General features: G+C 36.0%; 1 protein-coding gene across 2 annotated transcripts; it reads left to right on the top strand.

Moving 5' to 3' along the window:
* The first annotated feature begins 1,210 nt into the window (after positions 1-1,210).
* On the top strand, positions 1,211-25,971 carry retreg2 (reticulophagy regulator family member 2). 2 transcript variants are annotated; one of them, XM_056463005.1, is made up of 9 exons: positions 1,211-1,568; positions 8,074-8,177; positions 10,738-10,768; positions 14,829-14,958; positions 17,154-17,238; positions 19,066-19,203; positions 19,867-19,955; positions 21,898-22,033; positions 24,700-25,971. In XM_056463005.1, the coding sequence occupies exons 1-9, from the start codon at positions 1,342-1,344 to the stop codon at positions 25,389-25,391; spliced, it is 1,632 nt and encodes a 543-aa protein (XP_056318980.1). In that variant the 5' UTR covers positions 1,211-1,341; the 3' UTR covers positions 25,392-25,971. The 2 variants fall into 2 exon arrangements, with proteins under 2 accessions (XP_056318980.1, XP_056318979.1); XM_056463004.1 differs by having other exon boundaries at positions 24,697-25,971.
* The last annotated feature ends 1,698 nt before the right edge of the window (positions 25,972-27,669 follow it).

The raw sequence follows: 27,669 nt of genomic DNA, 5'->3' as shown, positions 1-27,669 counted from the left end.
TTGATTATGCATTTTATTATACGTTTCAATAAAAAACATGAGACCCTATCTTTCTATGATACATTTTTAGTTGTGAACAAATGTATACACATGGGACGAATATATATATATATATATATATATATATATATATATATATATATATATATATATATATATATATATATATAAAAAAACACTCACTGGCCACTTTATTAGGTACAGCTGTCCAACTGCATCTCTAAGGTTTACAGAGAATGGTCTGAAAAAGAGAGAATATCCAGTGAGCGGGAGTTCTGTGGGCACAAATGCCTTGTTGATGCCAGAGGTCAGAGGAGAATGGCCAGACTGGTACCAGCTGATGGAAAGGCAACAGTAACTCAAATAAGCACTCGTTACAACCGAGGTGTGCAGAAGAGCATCTCTGAATGCACAACACATCCAACCTTGAGAATTGGGCGTCAACATGAAGGCATCGATCCATCCTGCCTTATATCAACAGTTTAGGCTGGTGGTGGTGGTGTAATGGTGTGGGAGATGCTTTCTTGGCACACTTTGGGCCCATTAGTACCAATTAAGCATCTTGTCAACGCCACAGCCTACCTGAGTATTGTTGCTGACCATGTCCATCCCTTTATGACCACAGTGTATCCATCTTCTGATGGCTGCTTCCAGCAGGATAATGCGCCATGTCATAAAGCGTGAATTATCTCAGACTGGATTCTTGAACATGACAATGAGTTCACTGTACTCTAACGGCCTCCACAGTCACCAGCTCTCAATCCAATAGAACACCTTTGGAATGTGGTGGAACGGGAGATTCTGCTGCAACTGCGTGACACTATCATGTCAATATGAACCAAAATTTCTGAGGAATATTTCCAGTACCTTGTTGAAACTGCCGCGAAGGATTAAGGCACTTATGAAGGCAAAAGGGGGTCCAACCTAGTAAATACTAGTAAGGTGTACCTAATAAAATGGCCGGAAAAATGTATGAGTTATTTATATATATATATATATATATATATATATATATATATATATATATATATATATATATATATATATATATATATATATATATATATATTTATTTATTTATTTATTTTTTTTTTTATTTATTTTTTAACTGTTTAACACAAATCAATGAATAATTTAATATTTGTGAAATAAAATGTTAAGTTCATGCTGCGGCCAGAAGGAGTCGCTAGCGGGCGCGGTAAACAACAGTAAGCACGTGATTACCTGGAGAGCCTGTTAGATCCTTCGTGTGTTTCTGTTTTTTCTAATAATCCATGACGAGCCTCTCCTGACCAAACCCCGTCATCATCAACACACACAAACAACACTGGACGAGCGACAATGGCGAGCAGACGGGCCTCGGTGTCCTCCTGCTCGGCGGGTCTGGAGGCCTGGTTCCCGGCGCCCGGTGGCGCGGAGGAGGAACCGGAGCTGCGGCGGCTGCGAGAGCGTCTGCGCGGGTGTCTGTCGCAGTGCGAGCCCGCGGTGGTGCTCCTTCAGCGGCTGCTGGTCTGGGAGAGGCCGCTGCACAGCATCATCGCCGCGCTCGCCCTAAACACGCTCTTCTGGTGAGAGAAAGAAAACTGTTAGTTTGTTAATCCTCACGAGTAGTTGGTGAACGGGTTAATCTGCTAGTTAGTCGATGCCTCATGTCGTAGTTTACCGTGTTTGTGTTGTGGTAGCAGCTTATTCGCGCTACTCTTACCATGGTATTAACTGGTGTCGTTCTTTTGACATGTGCTGTGCTGTGGTGTGTTAGGATAATAACATTAGAGGAATGCCATACTATAGTATACATAAATACACAGTAAATTATTTACATTTTATTATGAACATTGTAAGTGATTATATAAGTCATGCTGTATGTGCTAATATGAACGTTAGAAGAATACCAGGGTAACAATTGTTTACCGTAGTATACATAAATATACAGTAGAGTATGGACATTTTATCGTAAATATTGTATGTGAATATAGAAGTCATTCTGCATGTGCTGCGGTTAATGAGAATACCGTTAGAAGAATACCATGTTTACCATAGTGTGCATTAGTATACAGTACATTTTATGGTAAATTTTGCTGTGGTTTAGGATAATAAGATTAGAATTATACCATGTTTACCGTAGTATACATAAATATATTCGGTAGATTATTTGCGTTTTATTATGAACATTGTTTGTGAATATAGTTTAGGATATTAACACTAGAAGAATACCATGTTTACCATAGTGTGCATTAGTATACTGTACATTTTACGGGGAGAATTGCTGTTGTTTAGGATAATAACACTAGAAGAATACCATGTTTACCATAGTGTGCATTAGTATACTGTACATTTTACGGGGAGAATTGCTGTTGTTTAGGATAACAACATTAGAAGAATACCATGTTTACCGTAGTATAAATACAATTAAAGTAGATTATTTACATGTTATCATAAATATTGTATTGTGAATAAATAATTCATTCTGCGTGTGCTGGGGTTTTGGATAATAACATTAGAATTATACCATGTTTACCGTAGTATACATAAATATATACAGATTATTGCCATTTTATTATGAACATTGTATGTGAATATAGTTTATGAGAAAACCCTTAGAAGAATACCATGTTTAGCATAGTGTGCATAAGCATACAGTACATTTTATGGGGAGTATTGCTGTGGTTTAGGATAATAACATTAGCAGAATACCATGTTTACCATAGTATACATACAATTACAGTAGATTATTTACATTTTTTTTATGAACATTGTATGTTCAAATAGAAGTCATTCTCCATGTGCTGGGGTTTAGGATAATAACATTAGAATTATACCATGTTTACCGTAGTGTGGAAAACATATAGCATATACAGTACATTTTATGGTACATTTTATTGTAAATATTGTATGTAAATGTAGAATTTATTCTGCATCTGCTGGGGTCTAGGAGAATAACATTAATGGTAGAAGAATACCATGGTAACAGTAGTTTACCATAGTACATAAATAGTAGAGTGTGAACAGTATACAAGTGTGTATATATATATATATATATATATATATATATATATATATATATATATATATATATATATATATATATATATATATATATATATATATATATATATATATATATATGTATATATATATATATATATATATATATATATATATATATATATATATATATATATATATATATATATATATATATATATACTGTATGCGAATATATAAGTAATTCTGCATGTTCTGTTTAGGATAATAAAATTATAAGAATACCATGTTTACCATAGTAAACATTAATGTACAATACATTTTATGGGTAGTGTTGTCTGTGGTTTAGGATAATAACATTAGAACAATACCATGTTTACCATAGTATACATTAATATACAGTACATTTTATGGGGAGTATTGCTGTGGTTTAGGATAATAACATTAGCCGAATACCATGTTTACCACAGTATACATAAATATACAGTACATAATTTACATTTTATTATTAATGTTGTATGTAAATGTAGAAGTCATTCTCCATGTGTTGGGGTTTAGGATAATAACATTAGAATTATACCATGTTTACCGTAGTGTGCAAAGCATATAGCATATACAGTACATTTTATAGTACATTTTATTGTAAATATTGTATGTAAATGTAGAATTTATACTGCATCTGCTGGGGTCTAGGAGAATAACATTAATGGTAGAAGAATACCATGGTAGCAGTAGTTTACTATAGTACATAGATGGTAGAGTATGAACAATTTATCGTAAATATTGTATCGTGAATATACAAGTAATTTTACATGTGCTGATGTTAAGGATAATAGTGTTGTAGAAGAAAATACCATGTTTACCCTAATGAGTATACAGTGCATATTATGGTGAATATTGCTGTGGTTTATAATACGTTAGAAGAATACCATGTTTACTGTAGTATACAAACATTTACAGTAGATTATTTACTTTATGAACATTTTATGTGAATATATAAGTCATTCTGCTTGTGCTGGCGTATAGGATAATAACATTAGAAGAATACCATGTTTACCGTAGTGTATATAAATATACAGTAAATATTATATGTGAATATAAAAGTCATTCTGCACGTGCTGTGATTTAGGATCATAACATTAATGTTAGAATATTACCATGGTAACAATAGTTTACCATACAAATATACAGTAGTTTATGAACAATTTATGGTAAATATTGTATGTGAATATTGCAGTGGTTGTGCTGTGGTTTAAAATAATAACATAAGAATTGTACCATAGTATACATAAATATACAGTAGATTATTTACATGTTATGGTAAATATTGCACCATGATTACAGAATTCATTCTGCATGTGCTGTGGTTTAGGATAATATTAGAAGATTACAGTGTTTACCATAGTATACATAAATATACAGTAGATTATGGACATTTTATTGTAATTATTGTATGTGAAAATAGCAGTCATTACATTATATTTACTCTGCTTGATTACAAAACGTACTGTAGCATAGGACAGTTATTGTGTCATGTGGTAATACTTTATGTACAGCATTGTAATATTTACTAATACCAAAATAAGTTAAGGTGTGGGTGTAATTTTCAAAGTCATGGTCACGCCTTGGTACTTTTGGTGTTAGTTTGAAAGCGCCAGAGAATTGTCAAGCTTGTTTTGGCTATTGCTTTTGACATCATGTGATTAAGTATATTATACATAATTATGCTTAATCATAACTAGCCATATATGTTAATGTTATACAATTGTATATGAGAACATTTATATTTAACATTATTATTGGGTTGGGTATTGTTTGGGGTTAATTCGATACTAGTGCTAAATCGATACTTTTAAAATGGTACCAGTGCCAAAACGGTGCCTGAACTGATGAGCCACAAAATTATGGTGTATGACGGATGCGCTATACTGCTTGTGTTACCTATGTGCATGCATTCCCTAAGCAACAAAAACAAACACCTAACATCCCAGACGGTGTCCGTATTCCTCAAAGTTGTTTCGAATTAAGTATTTAGAGATTGTGTGACATAACGTGTACATACAGTATCTGTTCCTTTGGTGCACCCCTTTATGCTTCTTACATCCTTGTCGCAGCACCAGTGGCATCAAAATTAGGCACCGAAATTCATATGGTACCGGGTTTCGGTACCCAACCCTATTAGTGCATACTGTATGTATGTGTATGTGTGAATGTGTATGTGTTTGTATAAAGAGTAAAAATGTGGTCATACCTTGGTACTTTTGTGGTATTTTTGACATATTTTAAGCATTTATCATCTTATTATCGAGGAGTTGTTTTATATATATATTATATATATATATATATATATATATATATATATATATATATATATATATATATATATATATATATATATATTTAAAATATATACTATTATGTATTCATTTTTTAAATATGCTTTTTATTTTATTTATTTATTATAAAATTTGTTTTATTTATATAATGAACTCTAAAATAATAAATGTTTATAATAAAATAGATATGTCATTTATATTTTGTATCATATTTGTAAATATAAGCATTCATGTTGTATTGAAAATTTTATATGATTGTAAATATTCTTATACTCCTGTTTTAATTCTACTGTTTAATTATTTAATTATAACATATACATGGCAACACGGTGGCTCAGTGGTTAGCACTGTCGCCTCACAGCAAGAAGGTCGCTGGTTTGAATCCCGGCTGGGCCAGTTGGCATTTCTGTGCGGAGTTTGTATGTTCTCTCTGTGTCGGCGTGGATTTCCTCCAGGCGCTTCTGTTTCCCTCACAGTCTAAAGACATGCGCTATAGGTGAGTTGAATTAGGGCTGTGCGATTAATCAAAATCGAATCGCAATCACGATTTTAAATGTTGCGATTAGCTAATCACAAGAGGCTGATATGAAATATATATAATTTAACTTCCGCCACCTAGAGCAAGTGCGTGACCTCCATCTTGCTAGCCAATTGAGTGAGCACACTTTCGTTCTGCCCAATCAGAATTGCGCAACCAAACTATGCGGAACGCCCACAATAAAAAAACAAACAAACAGGAAAGCGCAGACAAGTGAGATGATGGCGTCTGCCACTTCAGAAGCATTAATAGACTAACTAATATCAAAGAAAAACAGCACATCGGTAATATGGGAATATCTTTTTTTAAAGTCACAGACCCGAAATAAAACCAGGTAATTTGTAAGAGCTGTCGCAGAATTGTTTCCACAGCAAGAGAAAATACAACAACCAGCACCTAAAAAAGCACCACAGACAGCTATGCGAGGAGCATCTGGCTAAAAAGTCTACTAAAAGTACTGCCAGTTGACATGTTGTTCTTCTTTTTCTTCATCTTAGACTTCTTCGTCTTAGTCTTTTTCTTTGTCATCTTCGTCTGCTTGTCCTCTTCTTTTTCTTCACCTTGGTCTTTGTCGTTATCTTCTTGGTCTTTTGGTCTAAGTCTTCTTCGTCATCTTAGTCTTCTTCGTCAGCTTGGTCGTCATCTTGGTCTTCTTCATCTGGGTCTTTTATTGGTCTTGGTTGTCTGCTTGGTCTTCGTTTTCGTGGTCGTCTTGGTGGCCATCTTCTTTGTCTTCATCATCTTGGTCATCATCTTGCTCTTCGTCGTCAGCTTCTTTGTCTTTGTCTTCATCATCTTGGTCGTCATCTTGCTCTTCGTCGTCAGCTACTTTGTCTTCATAATCTTGGTCGTCATCTTGCTCTTCGTCGTCAGCTTCTTTGTCTTCGTCATCTTGGTCTTTGTCGTCAGCTTCTTTGTCTTTGTCTTCATCTTCTTGGCCGTCATCTTCTTTGTCTTGGTTTTCTTTGTCAACATGGTCATCGTCTTCTTCTTTTTCTTGGTTGTCATCTTCTTGGTCTTTATGGTTTTCATCTTCTTGGTCTTTGTCTTGATCTTCATCTGGGCCTTTGTCGTCTTCTTAGTCTCAGTCAGCTTCTTTGTCTTGGTCGTCATCTTCGTCTTGGTTGTCATCTTCTTGGTCTTTATGGTCTTCGCCGTCGTCTTTGTCTTGATTTTCATTATGGTCATCGTCGTCATCATCTTTGTCTTCTTGGTTTTCGTCTTCATCTTCTTGGCCGTCATCTTTATGGTCTTGGTCTTTGTCATCATCATGGTCTTAGTCTTCCTCTTCTTTTTCTTGGTTGTCATCTTCTTTATGGTCATGGTCTTTGTCTTGAACTTCATCTGGGTTTTCGTCGTCTGCATCTTGGCCGTCACCTTCTTTGTCTTCATCTTCTTGGCCGTCAGCTTTTTTGTCTTTTTCGTCATTTTGGTCTTAGTCTTCTTAGTCTTCCTCTTCTTTTCTTCTTTTTCTTGGTTGTCATCTTCTTGGTCTTCATGGTCTTCGTTGTTGTCTTGATCTTCATCTTCATCTGGGTCTTCGTCATTTTCTTGGTCTTGGTTTTCTTCGTTGTCTGTCAGAGTCTGGGATAGAACCCGGGTCTCTGGCGTGAGAGGTGAGTCACGTAACCCCTGAGCTACTGGAAGTTGATGAGCCCGGTCAATGAAAGGCTACTTTGTGGCTATTTATTAATAACAAAAAAAATCTTCAATAAGAAACGAAGTTAGGTTAGGCAAAAACAGTCTTCCAATAAGCACCAGCAAAGTACAATTTCCGAGATGTTTGCTAATATAAGTTAATAGAGTGTGAATGAATGTGTATGGATGTTACCCAGTACTGGATTGCAGCAGGAGTGGCATCTGCTGTGTAAAACATATGCCGGAATAGTTGGAGGTTCATTCCGCTGTGGCGACTCGTGATAAATAAAGGGACTAAGCCGAAGGAAACTGAATGAATGAATTAATATACTTTTTTATGCAGAGTATTAAATGTTTATCTGCCCATCATTTTGAGGAGTTACAAACGGTTACCGTTTTAACTTTTCCTGTGTTTACCATGGTGGAAATTACACCACAGTTATTTTATAATCATGCAGAATTGAATGTAATGAATAAAGTTACGTACAACATGTGATTGACGTACATGTTGTGTTTTTGTAATTGAATTCGCTTGTAATGCTCTAACAGAAGTGTGTGTGTGTGTTTGTTTTTCAGGCTGCTGTCTTCCACATCCCTGAGGCCTCTGTTTCTCCTGAGTGTTTTTCTCATTGGTTTGACTCTGCTGGAGAGATGGAAAGACAAGCTGCCGCAGATCACCGGTAATGCGTTAATACAATAGAATAATAGCCACACATATTATGGATAGAGACACACACTGCATAGTCAATTAAGATGGCATGCTGTATTTAAAGGGATAGTTCACCCTGAAATTAAAATTTTCATCATTTACTCTCCCTTGTTTCAAAACTGTTTGTGTTTCTTTCTTCAAAAGAAGATGTTTTGATGAAAGCTGAAAACCTGTAACCATTGACTTCCATAGCAGAGAAAAAGGTTACTATGGAGGTCAATGGTTACAGGTTTACAGCTTTTTTCAAAATACATGTTTATCAGAAGAAACAACTCGTAAAGGTTTGGTACAACTTGAGGGAGAGTAAATAGTGAGTGAATTTAGAATTTTAGGTGAACTGTCCCTTTAAGGTATGCTGAAAGTTCTGCAGCATTTTGACAGTATTTTGCACATTAGACAGATGTGTTTGCAAGGAAATGTTTCTAAATTAGGAGCATCATTGCAATAAAATTTCAAGGAGATTCTGAATATTTCAATTGAGAAGTAAAATGCTGTAAGAAGTCTAGTTGTAAATTATGTTTCTGCATGTTTTACAGTTTCATTTTCACTCAATTATTTTAAGGAAGAAGAATATTCAATTATTTTAACTTGTATACCCTGATATAACAATAGATAGAAGTAAACAGCTTCTTTAAACAAGTTTTTTAAACAGTTTTTGAACAAATAAAGAAATATGTATTTGTTTAAAAAGGCAATAATTTGATAGTCACAGTTAAGATATTCATAAAGTTACAAAATAGTTATTTCTCAAATAAACGCTGCTCATTTAAACGTTCTGTTCATCATAGAAACACCGATAAAATAAATCATATATATTTATATGATACATGTATAAATACAGCGGGGAAAATAATTATTGAACTAAAGGTGCTGTTGACTTGAAATTTTGACTGGATGTTGGTAACAACCAAAGAAATCCATATATGCAGAGATCTAATTAGTTTACAAATGAAATTCTGTGTAATGAAATGAAATGATGCAGGGAAAAAGTATTGAACACATGAAGAAAGGGAGGTGTAGAAAGGAAGTGAAAACCCAGACAGCAACTGAAATCTCTCAGTAGTTTTTCAGCAACCCTCTGCCTTCCTCAGTGTAAATGAATATTAGCTGCTTCAGTCCAACATCTACGTTAGCAGGATGATGAAGATGAAACCAGGGTGGACATTTCAGCAAGACAATGATCCAAAACACAGCCAAGCAAACTCTCAAATGCTTTCAGAGAAAGAAAATTAAGCAGTAGAATGGCCCAGCCAATCACCTGAGGTGAATCCAATACAAAATACAAAATAAGGCTCAGATTTGATAGACAAGACCCACAGAAACATCAAGATTTTTACACAAGTCTGTGAAAAACTCACACCTGAGCAATGCATGTAACTTCATTCTCCATATGAGAGGCGTCTTTAAGCTGCCATTTTATATAAAGTATTAAATACATTTCAGTAGTTCAGTACTTTCTCCTTGTGTCATTTCATTGTTATTACACAGAACTCATTTTTCAGATTTGTGAGGTTTTGTTTTATTTTTCTGTTTGGATTGTTTGAGTTTTTACCAAAATCTGGTTTAATTCCATACCAAAAGCTCCTTTAAAACTATTATTCCTAGGAAAAAACATGATGTGTTCAATACTATTTTCCAGCTGTGTGTATATACAGTATATATATATATATATATATATATATATATATATATATATATATATATATATATATATATATATATATATATATATATATATATATATATATATATATATATATATATATATAATGTAAGAATACATTTTTTTTCTCAATAAAAAATAATATCAAAATATAAAAAAAAGAGAAACCGTTACACTATATATATACATAATAAATAAATAAATGTTTAATATTTAACACATTTTAACATTGATGATAATAAATCTATCTCCATCAAAAAAAATCTATATTATGTCTGCACCAATAGCCTAGTGGTTAAGTGTGCCGACATATAGCACCATGGTGCTCACGGCGACCCGAGATCGATTTCCGGCTCGAGGTCCTTTTCCGACCCCTTCTTTCTCTCTGCTCCCAATACTTTCCTGTCTGTAACCTTCACTGTCCTATACAAATTAAAGGTGAAAAAAAAAAACTAATAAATGATAAATAAATTAAATAATTGCATGACAGGGAAAATTGCGTATTCAAATGTATTTCAATCAAGAAAAATTGAAACTAATATTTGTTTGTATAATATTTCACAATTTATTTTTAGTATTTTTGATCACTTTAATTAATAATAAAAAATAAAACACGAAAATCCTCCCAAAAGCATGTGAACTGAACAAAATGTGTTGTCAAAACTAGTCCAGTGACACAATGTTTTTTCAGCCAATTAAAATGCACAAATTACAGTGCAGCGTACATGTGTATACCCTGCTGAATCACCATGATGCAATTTCTTATGAGAATTACACAGACATGCTATCATTAAGAGCCTCGTGTATTCACAGTTTGTGGATCTTGTATTTTATTCTCACTGATTGTTTGCTCCTCTCTTCTTTACAGCGTGGCGTCCAGAGGTGTCTGTCATTGAGCGGTATGTGTCTTCAGTCATCTCTGCATGTCTCAGCAGCACCCCGTCCTTCTTTAAGTGTTTGCATCAGTTACATTAATCATTTTGCCTTTGCTGTGGCCTCAGATTGTTTCCTTGTCTTAGTTAAAACACAAATTTTCACCACCCTTGATCACATCACATCAGTGCTGTTTTTAATACAATAGCCATGTTAGTTTAATAAGATAGCCACGTTTTTTAAATGTTTTTCACTCATTTTTCAAGTGCTGTGGACTTTTGTATTGTTTTGCATACTTTAAAGCAGTGTTTCTCAACCACGTTCCTGGAGGACCACCAGCACTGCATATTTTGGATGTCTCCTTTGTCTGTCACACCCATTTCAGGTCTTTCAGTCTCTGCTAATGAGCTGGGCCTGGTTTTTCAAAAGGTTAAATACGGATAAAATTGATCCGGATTCAGTAATCCTTTTTTTTGCGATCTATGATCACGTAATCCAGCTTACTTTTTTAGCCAGTTTTTTAAAGCAACATCGGATTGGATGAATCTGATCCGGATAGGAACTTTTCAGGATCACTAAATCTGGATAACCAGTGCTCAAACAGGATAGAAATCACAATGTAGAACTATAAATATGTAAAGAGCAACAAGTAGAATAGCCAGTGTGGGGTCAATATTACTTTATTTTTTTAAATAAAAAACACACACATTTAGAAAAAACTAAAAACAAGAAAAACCCCACCCCATCCTCTTCCAGCATTCCACTCATTTAAGACCTACAACACAAACACTGTACATTGAGGATGTTCACTGTACATTAACAAGTTTCAAATATAGATGTATTGAATAAAAAAAAAAGAGGTAATGTCAAAAACTCCACAGTAATTTCAGACTTCCTCATCTGATGTAGAGAGACCAGCTTGTCTGAGCGTAGCCTTTAGGAGGCTCAAGTCTGGCCTTAGTTTGCTGCAGTTTAGTAAGAGTCAGTTGTTCCTCTGCCAGACGTAGCTGTGCTTCTGCCCTTTCAGTCTCTTTTTGCAATTGTTGAAAGTGATTTAAAAAATCAGTGATTGCCATTCTTTGCATTTTTTGGTTATTCAGTAATCATTACATGTATCACTAATAAATATTCTAAAAACAAAATATTTTTCATTGTGATGCATATATATATATATATATATATATATATATATATATATATATATATATATATATATATATATATATATTTAAATTATATATATATATATATATATATATATATATATATATATATATATATAATATATATATATATATATATATAATATATAATATATATAAATGTATATAAATAGTGACAGAATAAAATGTATTGTTTTTGGTCAATTTTGACTGCTGTTTGGGATATTATTTTATGAGGCCAAACTCTTTCTACTTTGCTGTAGGCTTATACTGAAAGGCTAAATACGTTAAAGCCTACCTAATCACTGTAGCCTGATGGATGAACAAAAACAATTTTTTTTTTACAATTAAAACCTTATGAATAAATAGGATATCTTGTAATATACTGCTTGATCCAAATATAGTATTATTTGATACATTTTTAAGGTTTGTTTTACATTTTGGGCATGAAATCCACGCTGAATCCACCCTTCTGATGGGATAAGTTTAATCCAGATTTTCTAGATCAAAGTGATCCAAATCCTACAAAAAAGGTCTGAAAAACCCAAACTAAAGGTTTGATCTGGATCAAAAGCAAGATTGGATTACGTGATCTAATCCAATTATGTAATCCGTTTTTTCTTTTGAAAAACCCATTTTCAAGATTTGATCCACTCCGTCATGCAAAATTCTTGTGGATTACTTTTGAAAAACCGGGCCCTGATGATCTGAATCAGGTGTGTTTGGTTAAGGAGACATGGAAAATATGCAGAGCTGGAACGTGGTTGTGAAACACTGCATTAAAAATCCCTTATCCAAAGAGCACTGATGCATACAATTAATAATACATTAATTATGCAATTTTGAGTGTGCCTTACACAAGTGAGTGGGCTTGACAAACCACCTGTAGAAAATGCACTCTTTCATCTCTCTGACACTTTAAGCGACACCTACACAAGTTTTGCACATTTGCATCAGACGCTTTCTTATAGGGTGTTCACACCAGGCGCAGCTTGCATGAATATTGAAAATTTTTTTAAGTTTACTCATTTGTGTGTGAAATTGACTTTATAACAGACACTGATTTACATCATGGAAGGGGCATCTGTCTGCACGGTGACTCGAGAGAGTAGCTGTGCTTTATGTGCTTTAGGAAGGCTGTTAAATGCTATAGATTCATTCAGCACCATGCCTGGGTCCTTCAGAGGTGCACACAGCTCTGTGAGTTCATCAAATCCTCCAGAAGCTGCAGCTGGGTGACGGACATTTTCAGTGGTACTTCTGATATATATTTTAATGGTGGGCCATTATCAGCTTTAACGTAATGTTATAAAAAAAATATCGCTGTTAATCTATTCTCAAAGTTGGGTTGGGAGCTGGGTATATTCTACGCAAGCTATGATGACTTTTACCTTGATATTTTAGCGCGGATGTATACCTGACCGGTGAGCCGTCTGACAAACAAGTTCCCTTCTGAATCAAATCAGCAGGATGCCCTTCTGGATCTTTCACTTACTTCAAAGACACTACTGACTACGCTTAGATGGACATCTGTAATAGTTATTTGCCTTAATAGACAATAATATAATTAAGGTGTTTCCTGTAATTTTGGGGACTTCAACTGCAGTTAGGCAGTTCCACTTTCACTCATGAACATTTCATTCATGCCCCCATCACAAACTGGGGTATTAGACACAAATAAGGAGTAAGGACTGGTGAGAGTGTTATGGAATTTAGTAACTCACGCCAAATGGAAAGAGTGTGTGTGTGTGTGTGCGTGTGCATGTGCGTGTGTGTGTGTGCAGACGTATGTGGATCTTGTCAGAAAATATGGCAAAAAGTCCTACATGACGGTAATAGTTTGACCACAGTGTTTACTTCAATAATGCCACTAATATAGTCATACTCCACATGTCTTAACTCCATTTCTGTTTAGTTCAGTTATGACTTTAGTCGGATTAAGGTGATCAAAAATTGCTGTTGAGCTTATGTAGGTCTACAGTTCAACATTCATGTTTAACTGAATAAACAGTAAACACAAGCACATCTTATTGAACATCATTTATTTTCATCACCAATTATCATAGTAGAACAGTTTCTCAAGCAGTTTGTGATGCATTTTGGAAACAGGAGATGAGCCCCTGGTCTAATGCGCCACCTGGCAGAAACCCATTCTCAAAGACTTATATTTAGTCATTATTTGGGTAGCACACATATAATGCCTTCGGCAGAATTCAAATGAGGTATTTAAATCTAGATTAATTTCAAGATTACAGTGAGATTAATCTAGATTAAAATTAATCTATAATATATATATATATATATATATATATATATATACATTTATATATATACATTTATATATATATACATTTATACATTTATTTATTTTTTGTGTGCAAAAACATCAGAAATTTACATTGAGTTATAAGGTAATATCCATCATTCATATAATTTTAATCCTGACCCCTACATGAAAAATTTGAATAAAAATAATGAAATGTAATTACATAACCAAATATAAATCAATAATAAGGACATAAAATACAAATTTTTTTTACCAATAGGCAGATTACATTTCTGTTGTCCAGATTGAGTCTTAACAGACAAGCTTTTAGTCTTAAAGAGTTAGAGGTTCCCAGATAATCAAAGAAAGGATCAAACCTGTGGACACTGTGCATTTATGAAGTGTAACTCTCACTTGCTTGACAAACCAGCTGTAGAAACACTTCCCTCCTTACCCTAGCATTTAAATCTCTGAGCAATAACAGTTTATCTGCTCCTCTAGTGTGTATTGCCTCTTCTCGTTGAATTGTTGAATGCCTCCTCAATTGTAAATTGTTTTAGTCAAAAGCATCTGCCTAAGGATTAAATGTAAATGTCTAAATGTACTCCTGAAGTACCTGAAGTTTATTTGCAAGTTAATTTGTGTGTGCTTTTACAGAGAGGCGCTGAGCGATCAGCCTCGTCTGCTGAGTGTGGAGGAGCTCAGCCATCATCTTGCAGAGAGTTACCTCACCTTCAGCCTTTACATCCAGGAGATGCTGCAGTACAAGCGGCAAAACCACGGCAAGGTGGGGGAGGTTTTATAACCATAGCTAGGGCTGTGCAATATGACAGAAACACGCCGCTCTTTTTGGAAATGGGCTCATGTTACAGTTAAAGTTTTATTATTTTTTATTCCATTCAGCCGGTCTCTGGGTCTGGTGGGAGCGCTTTTAGCTTAGCTTAGCTTAGCCTCAGTTATAGGTTTTTGGTCGTCTGTATGTATCACTCAGGGTGTCTGCAAACTTTTTTAAAGTATTTAGAGAAATTTAAAGGGTTGGTCCACAGTTTTTTTTAAGGATTAGTTGTGTTTATAAGTTCCAAAGCAATGTGTGCTCATGCTTAACTTGTAGAAAATCAGCTTATTTTTTCATAAATCTTACTTTGATTATATACAGCTGCTCAGCTAGCATGAAAACAACTGTCATATTTCCTTGTTCCTCTGAAAGGTCCGCCCTCAGGAGGCTCTGATTGGTCAGCTAAAATAATGTGCTGTTATTCGCGGGTCGGCTCCACGTCACAACGTCACAGCCCTACAAGCATGAGCTTTTGCGCTGTGTAAACGGTCTAGTCAGAGCAACTGTTAGCAGCGTTAGCTGGCTGAATCAGACAGAAAAATGAAGAGCACACAGCTCACGCCTGCTCTCTAAAGTAAAATCTGACAAGTGTCTTTCACATATATTCAGAATAAGCATGTGTGAGTAATATGAAATGTTCTCCTATCTTTTGTGAGTTGTTATCTGAGATGTAGAACGCAGGGAAATCGGTAAAGCGCTGCTGAAGATTGTGGGTGTTTGCAGCGGTTTGACTGATGAATATGAATTTGTAGCTAAATTGTTAGCGGTGCTAAACTGCATTTCTTATTGTTTACATCCTCGTTTACGTCCTCGCTACAACATGTCTTTAACGCTAGAAACTGTGCATGTAATTGATCAATTTTAACAAATAAAAACACTTACAGGTTGTGGCTCACAGTCCACATCTTCATCTGTTGTAGGAGTTTAACCGAGTCCAGCACTGAACTGGGAGCAATTCTGGAAGTTCTCCTTTGTCAAATGCTAGAGCTGCAGATTAGATGGAGGAATGCAGATTTTGGAGTGTCTATTTAGGCTAAGTGCAAATAGCGCACCTCGATGGAATAAACTAGTTGAGTGATTCATGGCCATCACCGTCTGATAAGTTAAATCTTTGTAGACTAAAAATATAGACTTATATATTTAAGTATATACTCGTACTCATTTATTTTTTTCTAGTTTGTCAAATTCTAAAATATGGAATCAGCCAATGATCACAAGCCTTTGCTCTTTAATTTTTCTTTTTGAAAATCAAAATGTAGTAAATATACTGTAAATTAAAAGGTTGCCAATGTTACCAGTGGAAATAAGGGACGATGAGGTCTTAAAATGTATTGAAAGAGTCCTTAAAAAGTGGTATTGAATTGAACTCTATAACTCTATGTGAATTACAGGGGGGTTTGGAGGGGTCAGACCCCCCTAATTAACAATTGATGCCCCCTGAAGCACATCAAAACAAGATGTATGGGGGTCTGCCGTTTAATAGTTAAGAAATGGTTTGCTCTGATCTGTATCAGATCAAATACAGATCCGATACAGATAACTTCAATCTACATGGGCGACACAGTGGCTCAGTGGTTAGCACCTTCGTCTCAAAGCAAGAAGGTTGCTGGTTCGACTCCTGGCTGGGCCAGTTGACATTTCTGTGTGGAGTTTGCATGTTCTCCCCGTGTTGGTGTGGGTTTCCTTCAGGTTCTCCGGTTTCCCCCACAGTCCAAAGACATGCGGTATAGGTGAATTGAATAAATTAATTGGCCATAGTGTATGAGTGTATGGGTGTTTCCCAGTACTGGGTTGCAGCTGGAAGGGCATCCGCTGCGTAAAACATATGCTGGAATTATTGGCGGTTTTTTCCGCTGTGGTGACCCCTGATAAATAAGTGACTAAGCTGAAGGAAAATGAATTCATGAAATCAATGATTGTTGTATTTACCCTGTCACTGGTATTTGTTGCCTATGGTATCATTGGTATTGATTTAGCATCAAAACTGAAGTATTACATTGGTCTATGTTATCATACTGTAGGTCTATGTAGGCCTACTGGTATCATACTGAATTTAAAATGATGGGATGGAGACCTCCTTATATTGCAATCATATTTTATATCCATAAATTGTTTACTGATCAATCGTCTCTGTTTCTCCTCATCAGTTCTGCATCATGATGTGTTCAGGATGTTTCACGATGGCCGTAGTTGGACATTACATTCCCGGGGTTATGATCACCTACATCATATGTGAGCAGACGTCCTTCAGTTGTGTTTGTTTCTTTATTTCCAGATGTTACTTTTACAAACCACACTGCTGCTGCCTTGCACCAGCAACTCAAATTGCCCAGCGCTCAGCTTTTCAAGTCCACCACTGCACTTACATACCACATAACATGTTGCATTGCTATATATGAAAGAATCTAAATAAAATACTACTTCAGAAACATATATTAGCAGTATTTCTGTTTGGTTTTGCTAAAAAAAATAGTCTAATTATACTACAGTGGCTCAAACTATATTTTTCACAAAGCTAAAAAGTGCATATAGGATTATTATTTTTTTATTATTATTGGATTTTATGGTCCCCATAGCTGAATTTATATTATCAAAAAGACATTTGCAACAAATTAAACTGTTTATGTTTAAAATTAAATGTATTCCTGTGATATAAAACTGAATTTTCTGCATCTTTCATTAGTCTTCAGTGTCACTTTTCTTCAATAGTTATTCAAATTTGCTGATTAAAGAAGTTTTTGACTCTTCTAAAGCATAAAAGTACCATAATATGTTTGCAGATATTTAAGCAACATGCTAAGTGAACATTCTTGTTTTTCTGAAAAACAATGCTGAAGTCAGATATTCTGCTTTGAAAAGTGTGTTACGTGCCGAAACCGGTGTCTTTGATTTGGTTCTTTTAACTCGCCCAATGGCACTTTAGCCAATTATATTTCAGCAGCCCGGTTGCCTTGATGGAAAACCGCGTATTTCATTCATTCATTCAGTCAGGAAGGCTTTCAAAGTAAGCATCCATGACTGAATTGTGACCTCCGGTGGACAGTAGCAGACTCCGAAATGAGACACAGATTCAGAGTTCCACATGAGGTTATTAATTAGCAAATAGTAAAAAAATTATGAACGCAAACATTAGGTGAGCAGGTTACATTGTAACCCCGTGTCCTAACAACACGCTACGTGATGAGATTTGCAGTGATGAGCAATTTGGCTGTTTGCACCAGACGAAACACGACAGAAATTTAAATACAGCCATTCAGAAGCACAGAATATGCACTCACTCATGAAATGGTGAGGTTTCTAAACTAATTAATACATATTAAACCTCTTTAACATTATTATATGTACATGCTGAATCGCTCATATGTGTTGGAGTCCCAGTTCTGAAGTTAAATTTCAAACGGTTTATTTTATTTTCAAGATCTGAGGTGAACTATCTGCTGCTGCTTTCAGTAGTATGGCAATAAATGTCATGTAAAAGGGCATTCAAACTCACATTGTTAGCATTTAACACTGAATAAAGCACATGAGGTGTACCTGAGGTGGTCATTGTCAGTTTTTTGTTGTTCAGCTGCAAGAAATAAAAGCTGTTTTTATATCAATTCGAGTTGTTGGTTGGAACAAAAACTCCTTTTAATATGTAAATATTCCTTCTATCGCATGTCACATATCACATGCTTTCATATAGAACACGACTTAAATCAGCCTTTAGGCTCGATCGTCAGGCTCACTCCTGTTGGTGGCGTCAATCTGGCAACCTGCACTTGCATTTGTTTTGCTCCAGGAGTAAAATATGCAATACCTAGTTCAACCACTGGGTGTCAAACTTACATACTGCACCTGTAAGAAACAATTATTTATCAGTAAAACTATTATAATTTTTCAACAATTTTTTGATAGGAAGGTTTATAAAAAGTATTTATTTGAAATAGAAATCTGCTCACAATATAAATGTCTTTCACTGTCACAATTAAACGCGTTCTTGCCTAATAAAAGTATAAATGTTTTCTGAGTGGTATTGCACATCGAGGTTAACTCTGTGTGTTCTGTGTCCTGCATTAGTGCTGAGTGTGCTGCTGTGGCCGCTGGTGGTTTACCATGAGCTGATCCAGAAAATGTACACCAGACTGGAGCCCATACTGATGAAACTCGACTACAGCATGAAAGGAGACACACAACGCCGCAAATACGACAAGAGAAGTGAGAGCGCTGCTTTTATTTAGTGTCCTAGGTTGCTAACCATTTGTTTAAAAATACTTAAATACACATACTTCAACAAAATATTAAGTAGTTAATTGTTTTTTTTGGGGGGGGAACAATGATTAAATAATACTACTTAGCTAAGTGTTTTTGTGCTTGTACTTTGGGTAGTTTTGACCGTAAATATGACACTAAAACTACCAGTGCTGTAGGATTATTCAGTGATTGAGTCATTCAAATGATTCATTCAAGACAACTGATTCATTTATTAATAAAGAAAGTGACTCACTTGATTCATTCTAAAACAGATTCATTCAGGAATGAAAACCTGCAGTGTTGCTCTGAGATGCTCAAATGTCCTGCAAATAACTTTGACCGTAAATATTATGTGTACAATTTAACTCTATATTAATTTCATTCATTTTCCTTCGGCTTATTTCAGAGGTCGCCACAGCGGAATGAACCGCCAACTATTCCAGCATGTTTTACACAGATGCACTTGCAGCCGCAACCCAGTACTGGGAACACCCATACACTTATCGGGTTCTCCAATTACTGAGATCACAGTTAAAGGCTCTTTGTACAGAAGCGTGTTGTTGTTAGCGTGTCACTTCTTGTTAGACTTTGCTTAGAAAAAGTGTGTGTGTGTGTGTGTGTGTGCAGAGATGAAGAAGGAGCAGGAAGATGGTGATGAACCAAGGGCAGAGACGGAGAGTGAGAGCGAGGAGGAGTTGTCCTGCTTCGCCCCTACTGTGAGTAACCTCTGATACAGGCTATGTTTTAGGGCCAGGACAGACCAAGCTGATGCCAAACAACAAGCTTTGACGAAACAAACCTTGTTGTCGTCTTGTGTCGGCCATGTCTGGTCCTGTCTGAACCAAAAAGCTGCATGTGAACACAATAAACAGATAGGCAGCCGACTGAAACCAAAGCTTGCTCTGCATGGGAATGAGAGGAAGTGTCTTTCTGCACCTGTGAGGGGCAGTAGTTTCTCATTGCACAAAGGGAAAGCAGAAGATTAAGGGCTCTATTTTAACGTTCTAGGCACAAAGTCTAAAGCGCATGGGGCAAAAGCAATAAGGGTGTGTCCGAATCCACTTTTGCTTTTTTAAGGACGTAAAAATACGCTTTGCGGTGTGGTGCATGGTATAACAGGGTTGTGCTTATTCTCTTAATGAGTTATAGATGTGTTTTGAGAATAAACCAATCAGAGTCTCATCTCTCATTCCCTTTAAGAGTCAGTGGCGCATTTGCTATTTTCATGGTGGACTTTGAAACTGAACGCTTCACTTGCGAGAAAACATTAAACCGACCATCTGCAGCACAAGGATAAAGAATGAGCCTCCTTCAATCGGCCTTTACTTTCACTTTAGGTGTTTCCCCTAGGTTTACAGTTTTGGGGGACATAAGCAAGAATTACATTAAAGATATTTAAAGGAAAAATAAATAAAATTTAATGATGCAATTTGAGCAAATGACGCGGTGCGGGCACATCGGATGTAAACGCCCCATCATAATTTATATTGTTTGCGAATATTTGGGAAATGTAGCCAAATTACAGCCGGCTACTTTGTGTTTTTTCTTGATTCGAATTGTTTACTTGGTTACATCACTTCAGAATAACCAATCAGCACGCTCTCTTTAACTGGCAACTGTCTTGTGAAACATGGCAAATTAACACTAACTAATGGCCTGAAATAGCCCAACGGCCGACTGTCAGCTTGGTGTGTCCCGGCCCATATGACCACAAGTCAAACCTGTAGCCCTATAGAGTCCTAGTAGTGTTATTTTTTGTCTTTCTACCATGGAAGCAAGTTAAGCAACACTGTAGAAGTCAGGTGAAAATGAAAGTGTGATTTTGTTAAGTAAATAAATGATATCTACAAAGGTACACTATACAGCCACATTTGTTTATTATACAGTATATTATAGATACCCTCATTTGCCTTGAATTGTAAATGTTCACACCGCACATATGGTAGAACAAAAGCATCTGCGAATGTTATTCATGCAACTCATTGAGGCATGAAATCAATTGTGTATTTTTACAGATTAAGTCACTTTTAGTGCTGGGTTACATGACCGTGTACAACGCTGATATAAATGATCCACCGCTCTATTAAATGTAGTATTTTAGCAATTACTTCAGTGCCACTGTTTTTTAATGAGACTCAATTCTTTTTATTGAATATTTGCAAGGCCTCAGACACACGACTGATCACTTTTGTTTGTTTAAAGAGTTTTAAACATTAGTCTGTTATATTCTATATGAGTCAAAGTAGTTTTAAGAGGACCTATTATGCAGAAATCACTTTTACACACAGTGGGGTTTAAATACAGGGGTTCAGTCATGACACACTGGGTGAATATCGTCAACCTCGAACATTAAAAATGAATCGTTTCATTTTTTTTATAATCACATTTGAAAAAACAGTCTGGAGAAACACTTTGATTGACATTCTCCCTTTGTACATGTCATCAGAAGTGGGAAAGTCCCGCCCATTAATGATGAAATTTCCCTCATTAGCATAAACAGCCCTAAGTGAGAAGCAGCCATCAATCAGAGTCACTTTTGTAGCATGATAAATGTCTAAAAAATACAAATTTTAAGCATTTAAATGTGTCCTTACTGAGTAAATGTGTTAATTTCTTGCTTTGGACTGTGGTGTAACTGATAGTTGTGTGTTGGCGCAGGTGGATGTGAAGACCACAGCTCTGGCGATGGCTATTACTGACTCTGAGCTGTCCGATGAGGAGGCGTCTATACTGGAGAGTGGAGGATTCTCTGTGTCCAGAGCCACTACACCACAGCTCACAGACCTCTCTGAAGGTACTCTTACAACTAGACATCTTTATTGCTTGTAAAATAGATTGTGCTGGTACATTTAGTAGCCTTAATGTAATGTTTTGCAGAGTCAGGCTGATTCAAATAAGTGGCTCCAGAGTCAAGAGCTGCATTTTTTTTGATTGATTGCACTTTTTTTGTAATGCACTTTTTGATTTCATTATGTAGCTTTAGAAGAATATAAAGTTATTGAATAATAGAATTACATTAAATAAATTGGAAATGTTTTGTAGCATTATTTTTTTCTGGCTTATTTCCTGAGTATTTATATGTGTGTATGTGTGTGTGTGTGTGTGTGTGTGTGTGTGTGTGTGTGTGTGCGTGTGTGTGTGTGTGTGTGTGTGTGTGTGTGTGTGTGTGTGTGTGTGTGTGTGTGTGTGTGTGTGTGTGTGTATATATCTATCTATATATATGTATATATACACATACAGGGTGTCCGCGGCATTCTTAAAAAGTATTAAAAATTGATAAATCAATTATGAGAAAATTAAAACCCTTAAAAGTTATTAGTTGTTTTAATTGCATTTTTACAAGGTCTTAAGTTTTGTTCAAGCGTTGTCCAAAGTGTTTCTCAAAAAAAAGCATAAATAGATTAATTTACCTCCTTATATTAACAACGGCGTGCTCGATCCACGCGATTGGTTAAGGCCGGGGCGTGTCCGGCCAAGCTCCTTGTGATGGCTCCGTGTGACGTCATGTTATTTGCGACAAATGCAGGAAGGTGATGTGACGCTGGTGCGAGTTCAATAAAGCACAACCATGCAACAGATGTATTTAACTACAGCTGTTTATTAACAACTGTTTATTAAGTTAAAGGTTTGATACTGATTAGAACTTGAAGTGGCGATGAGGTCTTAAAATATTCTGAGAAGGTCTTTAAAAAGTCTTTAAGTATTGAAATTACCTTTAGGATTCCTGCATATACCCTGATATATATATATATATATATATATATATATATATATATATATATATATATATATATATATATATATATATATATATATGAATACAGTTGAAGTCAGAATTATTAGTCCCCCTTTAAATATTTATTTTCATATTTAAATATTTCCCAAATGATGATTAACAGAGCAAGGAAATTTTCACAGTATGTCTGACAATATTTTTTCTTCTGGAGAAAGTCTTATTTGTTTAATTTCGGCTAGAACAAAAGCATTTTTAAATTTTTTAAAAACCATTTTAAGGACAAAATTATTAAGCTATATTTTTTTTTCGCTAGTCTACAGAACAAACCATCATTATACAATAACTTGCCTAATTACCCTAACCTGCCTAGTTAACCTAGTTAAGCTTTTAAATGTCACTTTAAGCTGTATAAAAGTGTCTTGAAAAATATCTAGTCAAATATGATTTACTGACATCATGGCAAAGATCAAATAAATCAGTTATTAGAAATGAGTTATTAAAAAATATTATGTTTAGAAATGTGTTGAAAAAAAATCTTCTCTCTGTTAAACAGAAATTGAGGAGAAAAAAATAAATAGGGGGCTAATAATTCTGACTTCAACTGTATATATATATATATATATATATATATATATATATATATATATATATATATATATATATATATATATGTATGTATGTATGTATATAGTTTTTGCTTAATTAATTAAATTAAAACTGGAGACACATATGATTTGCATCTCTTTTTTTAAGTTTGCCCTTTGATTACGCAGTGAGAGAAGACAAAATGCACTGAGATAACTGCATCATGAGTGAATGACGCATAAAATTAAAATAATTATAAATTTAAGATGAAAGATGATGTGAGAAAATTACATTTAAGACATTTAACAAACATCAAATATGTTTCTTGGATAAAGCGATGAAGTATTTATATGTATGTAAATATGAAATTTGTCACTTAGGAAATTCTTTTAGCAATTAAATTATGCTTACATTGTTTTGAAATCACTCCTCTCCATCTCAGTCAACCTAATGCTGTGTTCACACCAGATGCGGAACGCGCCAATAAATAAATAGACGAGTGAACATTTGGAGTTTACTCGCTTCATTTGCGTAATAAATTCGCTTCATTTGCGCGTTAAAATTAACTTCAAAATGAATAGGGATTCGCATCATGGACAGGGCTTCTGTCTGCCTGGTGACTTGTTGCTAAATGGCCAACATCGGTTTTATTGAGATAATAGCTGTGCTTTAGGAAGACTGAAAAACGGCGTAGATTTGTTCGGGGTCGTGATCCTGATTTCTGAGGTGCACCCAGCTCTGTGAGTTCATCAACATCTCCAGAAACTATAGCTGGATGATGGAGGCTTTCAGTGGTGAGCTCAGTTTGATGAACTGTTGTCCGGTGTCGGCAAGAGGATTTGCCCTCAGGACACCAACAACAGGCGCTACGTCATAATCGCGCCCCTACAAGAGCAAGCTCCTGAATGGTTAACGCGGTGCGAATGTCTGCCGAAGTTCAGATTTTCCAATTCAAGCATCAAACGTGCAAAACGTACAACTCGCGCTGCCTCATTTGCGCGAATAGCATCATAGGCTGTCTAGTCCCGTCTTTGCATTGGCTTAACATGTAAATTACTCGTGCTTGATGCTCATCCGCATCTGGTGTGAATGCAGCATAAGAATGCCTCTGTAATTATTACCTTGTGTTTCCTCAGCAGATCTTGACCAACAAAGTGTGCACAGTGAACCAGAAGAGGCCTTCACTAGAGACCTAGCAGAGTTTCCATCAGTAGATGAACTTCCCTCCATTGAACCGGGCCTGTTTCACTTCCCGCTGGGTGTTCTTGGGTCTGATCCAACAGGAGCATCCGGCTCTGAGGAGGAAGCTCTATCCCCTGCTAGCCTCCTTATTCAACACTTAGCATCTCCGCTACACTTCGTCAACACGCACTTCAATGGACACGGACAAGCGGGGGTGGTGGCACACCAAAGCATTGTGGGTGCTCCGAGAGAGAGCGTTTCGAGACCTGCTCGCTCCCTGGAAGCCCTCAGCGAGGAAATCGTAAGCACGGCTATATCTACAGTAGTACAAAACACTCTTTCTGCCCTCCTTCGGTCGACGGAAGCAAGCGAAGGTTCATCGATGGCTTCGTTTCTTCCGTCTGAAACACCTCCGTGTCCAATGGAATCGCCAGTTGAGTCGCCATCCCAAGAAAACGAGGAAGAGGTAAGCACCGAGGAGCAACCGGACGTTACGCTCGTACCCCAGGAAGAAGAGGACTTTGAGCTTCTGGACCAAAGCGAACTGGAACAGATGGATGAGGGGGAGGGGCTTGGACAGGACGTGGGTGGAGCTCCCACAGACACGCCCCCAAGCAGTCAGCAGCATGCAGAGCGGCAGGATTCCTAGCTTCCCGTATTGGAAACTGTTTCTTTTATTTATAGTCCCATGTAGATAGCATATACTGACACATGATTCGCGAAAGGGAATGTTGCCTTTTTTCGTTGTCATTTTTTGGGAGTGAGATCACTGTGATTGTTTTGGTGAATGTTAAACGTTTCGTTAAATCAAACCAAAATCGCCTTCAGCCTCAAATCAGGCCAGTCAGATTTTAAAAGCGACCTAAAAGGTGTTTATTTTGACGAAGAATATATGAAAAGAGCCCTCTGGTTTATCAATCCCACACTGACGAAGGTCATTGGGTTTAATAGGAACATCACGGGAACAAACCATGTAGGCTCAGTTTTATTTGCTTGCTAAGGCTGTTTTTTGTATGTGGAAGGAGAGAACGAGCAGGATATGATTGCAAATTCTCAATGAAAAGTCGGTTATGTTATAGATTTTTTTTTTATATAATCATAGCTGAACTAATATATTCTATAATATATACATATGAAGTGGATGGTCTTATTTATTCAAATTGGTTAGAGTGAAGAGTAGTTTGCTATTAAATAGTTTTCAAATAAATAATAAAGTTGCAAGGCTTAAATTCTGGAAGATATATTTTTTATAAATGTGGCTGCGTTCAAATTAGTTCTTGAAATTTGTTTAAAAAAATCAATATTGGATTGTGCCATTTTTATGTACAGTGCATCCGGAAAGTTTTCATAGCGCTTCACTTTTTCCACATTTGTTTTATGTTACAGCCTTACTCCAAAATGGATTAAATTAATTTATTTCCTCAAAATTCTACACTCAATCCCCCATAATGACTAAAAAAAGATTTGTTGAAATTGTTGCAAATTTATTAAAAATAAAAAACCTGAAAAATCACATGTACATCAGTAATCACCCCTTTGGCAGCAATTACAGCCTCAAGTCTTTTTGGATATGATGCCACAAGCTTGGCACACCTGTCTTTGGGAGTTTTTGCCCATTCCTCTTTGCAGTACCTCTCAAGCTCTATCAGGTTGGATGGGAAGTGACGGTGTACAGACATTTTCAGATCTCTCCAGAGATGTTCAATAGGATTTAGGTCTGGGCTCTGTCTGGGCCACTCAAGGACATTCACAGAGTTGTTGTGAAGCCATTGATGTTTTGGCAGTGTTGTGGGTCATTGTCCTGCTGGAAGATGAACTGTCGCCCTAGTCTGAGGTCAAGATCACTTTGAAGCAGGTTTTCATTCAGGATGTCTCTGTACATTGCTGCATTCATTTTTCCCTCTATCCTGACTAGTTTTCCAGTTCCTGCTGCTGAAAAACATCTCCACAGCATGATGCTGCCACCAACATGCTTCACTGTAGGGATGGTATAAGTCTGGTGATGAGCAGTGCCTGGTTTTCTCCAAACGTAACGCCTGGCATTCACTCCAAAGAGTTTTTAGTCTCATTAGACCAGAGAATTTTGTTTCTTATGGTCTGAGAGTCCTTCAGATGCCTTTTGGCAAATTCCAGGCGAGGAGTGGCTTCCGTCTGGCCACTCTACCATACAGGCCTGATTGGTGGATTGCTGCACAGATGGTTGTCCTTCTGTAACATTCTCTTCACTCCAGAGAAGAACGCTAGAGCTCAGACAGAGTGACCATCGGCTTATTGATCACCTCCCTGTCTAAGACCCTTTTCCCTCGATCACTCAGCTTAGATGGCCAGCCAGCTCTAGGAAGAGTCCTGGTGGTTCCAAACATCCTCCACTTACGGATGATGGAGGCCACTGTGCTCATTGGAACTTTCAGAGCAACAGTAATTTTTCTGGAACCTTCCTCAGCCTTGTGCCTCAAGACAATCATGTCTCGGAGGTCTATAGACAATTCCTTTGTCTTCATGCTTGGTTTGTGCTTTGACATGCACTGTCAACCCTGGGACCTTATATAGACAGGTGTATGCCTTTTCAAATCATCTATCTCCAATAAAGCAGCTGAAACATCTCAAGAATGATCAGCGGAAACAGAATGTACCTGAGCTCAAGTTAGAGCTTCACGGCAAAGGCTTTTTTTTGACATTGTCATTATGAGGTATTGTGTGTAGAATTTTAAGGAAATAAATGAATTCAATCCATTTTGGAATAAGGCTGAAACATGAAAAAGTGAAGCGCTATCAATACTTTCCAGATGCACTGTTTATTTAAAATATGTGGTGGCACTCAAATTAGGTTTTGAAAATTGTTTAAAAAATCAATATTGGATTATGCCATATATATATTTATATATATATATATATATATATATATATATATATATATATATATATAT

Source organism: Danio aesculapii, chromosome 1, assembly GCF_903798145.1.
Source record: "Danio aesculapii chromosome 1, fDanAes4.1, whole genome shotgun sequence".
NCBI lineage: Eukaryota > Metazoa > Chordata > Actinopteri > Cypriniformes > Danionidae > Danio > Danio aesculapii.
This window is presented reverse-complemented; position numbering and strand designations above follow the sequence as displayed.